The 8,306-nt window shown below is 37.0% G+C and overlaps 1 protein-coding gene across 1 annotated transcript in view; it reads left to right on the forward strand.

Annotated features, from left to right (window-relative positions):
• Window positions 1–8,238, forward strand: part of RAB1A (RAB1A, member RAS oncogene family) — a 29,147-nt gene extending 20,909 nt beyond the window's left edge. Inside the window, exons 4-6 of the mRNA XM_027623171.1 lie at window positions 4,179–4,274; window positions 5,931–6,062; window positions 6,272–8,238. Coding sequence (XP_027478972.1) covers window positions 4,179–4,274; window positions 5,931–6,062; window positions 6,272–6,469 — 426 coding nt within the window. The 3' untranslated portion in view covers window positions 6,470–8,238. The remainder of the gene's footprint in view (window positions 1–4,178; window positions 4,275–5,930; window positions 6,063–6,271) is intronic.
• Window positions 8,239–8,306: the final 68 nt, after the last annotated feature.

Consider the following 8,306-nt stretch of genomic DNA (forward strand, 5'->3'; position numbering starts at 1 on the left):
TTGGAAATCATTTTGGTAAATTTAAAATGTATTATTTGTTACTTTTTAACATGCTAAAATTGAAAGGATCTTAAGAATCATGTACTTGTGATAGAATGGTAGAATAAGAATTTAGATTAAAAATGACTTCTCTAAGATTATCTTCCTCGTTGAATTTTCTGTTCATAAAGTAAAGAAATACATGTAAGTCATACTTGGTCCTAGTTCTTTTTCTTGTGCTTTTATCATTTGTCTGGGGGGTCCTCAGTTGAAGTTTACCTTAATAGTGAAAGTAGATTGAGCATTTCCTGATGTCTTTTACTGTGCTGAATACTGTGGAGCATTAAAAGAAACCTTAGGGGAGAGGGTTTTTATATGTGGTTAGTTGAAAAGTTTTGTTTAGTTCTTTTGTATTTATTAGATTGTATGTACCAACTCTGTAGAAACAATTTTATTGGAAAGGAACTTAGCTTTTTTAACATGTTTTACAGCTCAGAAAACTAATGCCAAGATATTCAATGACTTGCCCACAGTTACTGGCAGAACCAAGTGACTCACAGCTTGCTTTCTTCAGTATTTTGTGTCCCTGTGCCATCCTAGCCCCCTTACGCATTGCTTCCATCCCCAACCCTGAATTAAAAACAGGCAATTGTAGTAGTTCAGTTGTATCACCTTTATATGGCTTTGGGCACTACAAGTGTGGACATATTGGTCTTTAAAAACATTAATTTCTGGGTATCTTTCGGTATTGACTCTTCGTACAAGGTAACAAAACCATTGACTGCTAGAAGGAGTTCTGGATTTGAAGTCAGGAAACTTGGATATGTTATCTTCACTCTGGTATTTACGAGTCAAAGAGTCATGTGTTTAACTTTCTTCAGCCTTTTTCCTGGGACTCCATTTCTTATCTCTAAAATGATCATGATGGTCCTTGATTTACTAACTTACAAGGTAGTTGTGAGAACCAAATCCAGTAGCTCTCTGTGGATATGATAATGTATGTGAAAGCCTGTTGTAAACTTTTGGACATTATATAAATGTTACTGATGATGTGACATACCCAAATAAATGGATATTTGACAGTTTTTTTAGTTGCCCCGTTTTCTCATCTGCCTTTGATAAGAAAAAAGAAGGTACATTACAAAAGAACGGTGGATCCATACAAGTGAACATACTTGATACTACAAATTAGGACTTGCAAGGATATAGTTATCAGAGATAGCTTACTTCTTTCAGCCCGTGAACAGATTACCTTTCATATTGATTTTTCCCATTGTATGTAGAGTGCCAACTTTATACTTGGTACTGTACCACAAAGAATATTGCAAAAAAAGATGTACGCAACTGTCTAACCTAATTAGTAATGTGAAATGATTATGTGTCATCACTGAGCTCATAAGATTTTAGTGTATATTTGTGAAACACCCATTTATTGTTACTTTCCTGTGGCTGGAAGGCATCTAACAGGTCAGTCACTCGGTCTTCTTTCATCTTCAGTGGGAATTTCCTTTTGCTATCTGGTGCCCTTTTTTTTGAACACTTCTGGGAAGTTCACCATTTTTCAAAGCAGCTAGTTCCATTTATAAATAACTTCTGATTGTTAAGTCTTTATATTGAGCTGAAGCCAGTTTCCTTTAATTTCTCTTACTCCTCTGCCTTTCGGAGCCGCCTAAACGCAATTAATTTCATTTTCTATTGGCAGCCTGCCCTTTAGATTGATCTTATCAAAACCTTCTACCTCTGAAGTCAGTCATTCCTTTCTGGAAGCATGTTTCCAGAACCTTTTACAATTTTGGTCACTCCTGCACATTGTAGGAGTGCCTTTTATTAAAATGTGATTCCTAAAATCAAATATGAGATAGAGGCCAGCCAGTGTGAACTACATGGGGTAAATTTTCTCTTGATTGGGACTTTGAATTTTTTTTCTCCCCTGCACTTCAGGATTCATGCCCTTTTCTCATAATTAATCCATTCAAAGATAGATGCAAGGTTATAGAGATGAAGGAAACAGAGCCCCCTAGGAAGAGATTCCATTTCAGTGGGAGAGACAAACATGGAAAAATCAGTTATCCTGTGATTATGAGGAGTAGTGAGAATTAGATACAAAGGGTGATCAGTTAGGAAAGTACTGTTAGGATGAAAAGTCACAGGAGTTTTCAGAGCGGCAAGGAGAACATCAGAGGATTTCACTCTTTGGATGCCTTTGCTTAGTCAGCTACAATTATTTATGTTAGCGTTTGTTTGGAAACAGTTTCTTCCTTGTCTAATTTTGCTATCTTTGTGAAAGGGGTTGGTGGGTGGAGAAGGGAACTAATATTTTATGGAGCACCTTCTGTAATCAGGCTAGGCATTTTACAAACATTAGTTCATTTAAACCCCTTCAGCAGTTCTATAAGGTGAGTGATACCTAGGCTCTATAGTTGAGAAAACTGTTAGGTGACTCTCCCTAGTGTTAAATAACCAGGAACATAGGTTTGACGTTTTGAAGTCAGGTTGCTTTGACTCCAAACCCATGCTTCTCTACGGATATCCCGAAAGACTTTGAGGCTCCTCACTTATACAGTAGATCTAAATAGTCTTCTGCGCTCTCAAGCTTAGTACTTTGGACAGAAAAGGTAATGAAGTTGTGGTGACTTGTTTGTTTGCTTTTGGATTCACAGTTGTTAACATTTTACCTTATTTGCTTCATTCTTTTTTTTCCTGGAGAATGCTAAATTACAGACATTATATTTTACTCCAAAAACACTTCGGTGTACATCTATATTTTACTGTGTAACCACCATTTTCACATCTAACAAAGTTGACACTAATGCCATAATATTCCCTTAATATCCAGTCTGTATTCAGATTTCTCCCCAGTTGCAACTTGTTTTTAACACCCCTATGTGGGCTGGGTCTTTAAAAAAAAAAAAAAAGGATGTGGTTTCACTGAGTGTTCCTGAACCTTTAGTTTTGCCATTTAAGGTGTTAGTGGGGATCAATATATTCCAAAACTTTACAGTTCCTCCCTTTAGAGGCTGTTGGGGTCCCTGGCTGGCTGGGTCAGTGAACTCTTGATCTCATGGTTATGAGTTTGAGCCTCACATTGGGTGTGGAGATCGCTTAAAAATAAAATATTTAATTTAAAAAAGGCTCTTGCTTTTTAATCTCCATTTGTCTTATGCATCGAGTCCATTTTTTTGTGTTTTTAATGGTAACCATTGTGCTATTTCCCCATCAGTCTTTTACCAATCTCTTTTAGTGGGGTAGGTAGCTATTCTAATTACACAAATATTTTAAGAAGTCATTGAGTAGGATGGGCGCTTGGGATAGCTCAGTCGCTAAGCATCTGCCTTCGGCTCAGGTCATGATCCCAGAGTCCTGGGATCGAGTCCCACATTGGGCTCCTGGCTTGTCTCCCTCTCCCACTCCCCCTGCTTGTGTTCCTGCTCTTGCTATCTCTCTGTCAAATAAATAAATAAAATCTTTAAAAAAAAAATCATTGGGTAGGAGTAATTTAAACAAAATCCTCATTGCTTTCCTTAAAACCAAGGCTTTTTAAATCTAACAATTGAGTTTGCCTCTTGATGTTTTTAACAATTTTTTAAACCCAGAATTTTAATGTAGTAACATAAGCATTTGTTTTCATTGCTTGAGCCTATATGGTTAGGTAAATGGATCTTAAAATGATTTTATGAAAGTATATGGAATCATCTTTACATTGTTTTTCCTAGGATTGAGATAGTATCTTACTGAGATGGTTAAAGTACTGTCTTGACTAGTAGTTATCTGAATTAGGTCCTTTCAGTGCATGTGCTAGCAAGTGATTGTCTTATTTGTGAAAGTACACAATGTTAATGAGATATTAGGCCAGCAGCTTTCCTAATCAAGTCAGCCTGTCTCTGCATTCATACTGAATGCCTTGCACCATGCTAAGGGCTGTAGGGAATATGAAAAGTATAATAAAGTTTCTGACTCAAAGAGCTTATTGGGAGCATTACAGCAAGCTAAATTATAGGCACTATCTTCTTTTCTGAATCTTCAGGTATTTGGCAGTTACCATGCAATTTAGGAGTGTGAGCATTGAGGGTTAATGTTTCCATGTCAAATCTCGATAATTTCCAAAACTATGTAAATTTTAAACTGTTTTCCCTCTTCTGCTCTTTTCCCCAACTCTTATTTAATGGAATTGTTTGGATTTCTTGATTGTTTTATAACAGTGGGACACAGCAGGCCAAGAAAGATTCCGAACAATCACCTCCAGTTATTATAGAGGAGCCCACGGCATCATAGTTGTGTATGATGTGACAGATCAGGTAAGTTCCAGGAGGGAGTTGTGCTACTGTGGCAAAGTAGGAAGTTACTGTTTGATAAATATCAGATTCTTTGACTTTGCTTATATGGCATCAGTATTATACGTGGCAGAATACTTTGTCCACTCCCAGATGTAAATGTCACATTAAAAAACATTTAAAGCAGTCCTCTTTTTAAGGTACATTGATATTTTTCTTCCCTCCATTATTTGAATATCAAATAAATTGGCCAACCAAAATTTTATATTATTTTCCTTTAGTAAATAGGAAATTTAGTTTTTACATATGCTTTCAAGGGACTCTGCTTATATTTATCATCAACTAAGTAACTTTTTGATCATTCTGGCAAGAGTTCGTAGGGATCTGTGGATTATTTAGTGTATACTGTGCTCTTGGTGTGAAGTATTAGCAGGAATTTGTTAATTAGAGCTCTTAGTGAGATTAGAGGTCTCTGCCTATGGAGGATATGGTTCAGAAGTAGGATGAGCTGGAGGAAGATTTTTAAGAGGACAATGAGGGGGGGCACCTGGGTGGCTCAGTCTGTTGAGCTGCTGACTCTTGGTTTCAGCTTAGGCTCAGGTCATGATCTTGGGGTCCTGGGATCAAGCCCTAAATGGGGCTTCACGCTCAGCAGGGATTCTGTTTCCTCTCTCCCACTGTCCCTTCTCCCGCTTGAGCGTGCTCTTTCTCTCTAAAATAAATAAACTTAAAAAAAAAAAAAAAGGACAGTGAGCATCTAAAGATTAGCTCATGTTGAAAGAATGTAGGGGGTATAGAGATAGTATGATGATGGTGGTCCAGGGGCCATGAATGTTCTTTTGATCAGAAAGAAAATTTCAGGGTCCTTTTTTTCTATCAAAGAATGAAAGATAAACTGAATATTAAAATTTATTTTTCTGTGGCAAATGTTAAATCTCACCTCACCTAGGAAATCATAGCTAATTAGGAGATAATTAGAATCATAGACTTCAGTCCGTGCCATTAGAAGTATTGGGTGAGTTATGTCAACAGGAGAAAAAAAAACTAATTTTAAAAATCTCAGGTCATTACCATGAGATAATGAAGTATGAAAATTTTCCTTCCCTAAATATGTCTGTGGAAAAGAAAACGAGCATCTTTAGTAGTTTAATATCTTTTGATATCTCTAGTATTATAACACTTAGGTGCTCTAGTTCATGAACCAACATTTTATCAGATTTCAAAAACTAGGTTTTTATAGGTGTGTTTAAATTGCATATTCCAGGGGTGCCTGGGTGGCTCAGTTAGGCATCTGCCATCGGCTCAGGTCATGGTCCCAGGGTCCTGGGATTGAACCCCAAGTCGGACTCCCTGCTCAGTGGGGAGTCTGCTTCTCCCTCTCCCTCCTGCTTCCCCTGCTTGTGTTTTCTCGTGCTTGCTTTTAAATAAATAAAATCTTTAATTTGAGCTGTATTTTAAGTATTTCCCTCCCTTAAGCCTTCAAATATAATCTCTTTTCATATAGGTACCCACAGGGTCTTGTATCACTTCACTTCCTTCCCAGCACTGTAGTAATTTTGTAGCTAGAGTTGCCTCACTAGTTTTTCTTAGGCCAGGAAAGACCTTTGGTTTTTACTTGCTTATTTAGAGCAGTCTTGTCCAGAACTGTATGATCATTCTTAAAAATGTCTGTCTGCTTAGGAGTCCTTCAATAATGTTAAGCAGTGGCTGCAGGAAATAGACCGTTACGCCAGTGAAAACGTCAACAAGTTGTTGGTAGGGAACAAATGCGATCTGACCACAAAGAAAGTAGTAGACTACACAACAGCAAAGGTACGTTTCAAGTTTGATTTTCAAACTGAATGTGAAGGTGTTCGGTTTGGATGAAGTGTGGGTATGGTCAGCGTACAGCCTTTACAGCCCGTGCAGTGTCTGTCTGGATTCAGTAAACTCAGGCCATCCTCACTCCCCATTTCAGATGATAGAAATGCACTAAGTGGGGAAACATTTTCAGTGTTAATTAAGCCTTACTATTTTCTTAGGAATTTGCTGATTCCCTTGGAATTCCATTTTTGGAAACCAGCGCTAAGAACGCAACGAATGTAGAACAGTCTTTCATGACGATGGCAGCTGAGATTAAAAAGCGAATGGGTCCTGGAGCAACAGCTGGTGGTGCAGAGAAGTCCAATGTGAAAATTCAGAGCACTCCGGTCAAGCAGTCAGGTGGAGGTTGCTGCTAAAATTTGCCTCCGTCCTTCTCTCACAGCAATGAATTTGCAATCTGAACCCAAGTGAAAAAACAAAATTGCCTGAATTGTACTGTATGTAGCTGCACTACAACAGATTCTTACCGTCTCCACAAAGGTCAGAGATTGTAAATGGTCAATACTGACTTTTTTTTTATTCCCTTGACTCAAGACAGCTAACTTCATTTTCAGAACTGTTTTAAACCTTTGTGTGCTGGTTTATAAAATAATGTGTGTAATCCTTGTTGCTTTTCCTGATACCAGACTGTTTCCCGTGGTTGGTTAGAATATATTTTGTTTTGATGTTTATATTGGCATGTTTAGATGTCAGGTTTAGTCTTCTGAAGATGAAGTTCAGCCATTTTGTATCAAACAGCACAACCAGTGTCTGTCACTTTCCATGCATAAAGTTTAGTGAGATGTTATATGTAAGATCTGATTTGCTAGTTCTTCCTTGTAGAGTTATAAATGGAAAGATTACACTATCTGATTAATAGTTTCTTCATACTCTGCATATAATTTGTGGCTGCAGAATATTGTAATTTGTTGCACACTATGTAACAAAACAACTGAAGATATGTTTAATAAATATTGTACTTATTGGAAGTAATATCAAACTGTATGGTGATAAGTATTGTTTTAATTCTTATGGTTAAAGGGAAATAGAGCCTTGCATTATACTCCGAACAGCCATTTGTGTGTGCAACCAGGGCACTGTAGACCTATCTTAGAGCAGCATCCAATACGCTTTCCAGATACTATACCCAATAAATGACCTAGGGAGGCTTCTGTGCTGTGTTGGGATTTAACCAAGCTTAGTGGTTCAGGGAGACTTTAGTTGTATGGAAAACAAGTTTAGAATGTATGCTATCTAGTCTATTATCTCCTTCTCTAAAACCATTTGAAATGGCTTCACCGATCAACATTTTGTTAATTCTTCTGTGGTTGAGGTGGAAAGCAGCACACCTTTCCTAATTGGCAAGTGATCAGACTAATGTGTGTACTGATACTGTTTTTTCCATGCTCTGAGTCACATGTCAACTATTTTATCCTCCACAATTGTGTAATTTAGGTTGGAGGAGAATTAAAGCATTAAAGTAGAAAGCAGGAAATTTACTATTGATTGCCCTAATTTTAGGAATTATATCCCTGAAAATTAACTGAAAACACAAATGGTAGGTGGGAATGATAAATGAGAAAAATGTATTTATTTCAGTGGAATTTTGCACGTGAAAATTTTGTTAAATAGGACCTTAAAGATCCTAAGGTTTGTTTTTATTGTGGGAAACAAAAAATCTTCTGCTAACGATGACATTTTGAGGTGATAGAAGTCAGAGACTGTTTCCGTGGGGTTGAAATAGCAGCCAAAACATTCTCTACTTAGGCGCTTGGGATGTGGCTGTTGGCAGCACGTTTTATGGTGGGATCTTTAATCCAGTGATAAAATTTAAAAACAAGCCAAAAATGATAGGTTTCTTTATTTTCACTAAACAGGCAATTGAAATACATGGTACAAAAATAAGTGGTAAGATTATTGTAAAATGAAATGGACAGAATAAATATTCAATTTAATTTTCCATCTATGAGAATTTCACAATAAAATCATAGTTTACTTTGTATTATAGATGTGCTTGTTGGATCTATTCATCCTCGCATAAGGCAACTGAAAAATCCCTCGTTACCAATAGTTACTTGGGTGAAGATTTTTTTTTTAATGCTTCAAAGGTTTGGTTTTTGCCTTAATGATACAATATAAAGGGGGAAAGATTCAGAAACTATTTTCTAAAGCAGATGAATGCTACAACTGTTACGTGATGCTGTGCACTTCAGT

Source organism: Zalophus californianus, chromosome 8 (genome assembly GCF_009762305.2).
Source record: "Zalophus californianus isolate mZalCal1 chromosome 8, mZalCal1.pri.v2, whole genome shotgun sequence".
NCBI lineage: Eukaryota > Metazoa > Chordata > Mammalia > Carnivora > Otariidae > Zalophus > Zalophus californianus.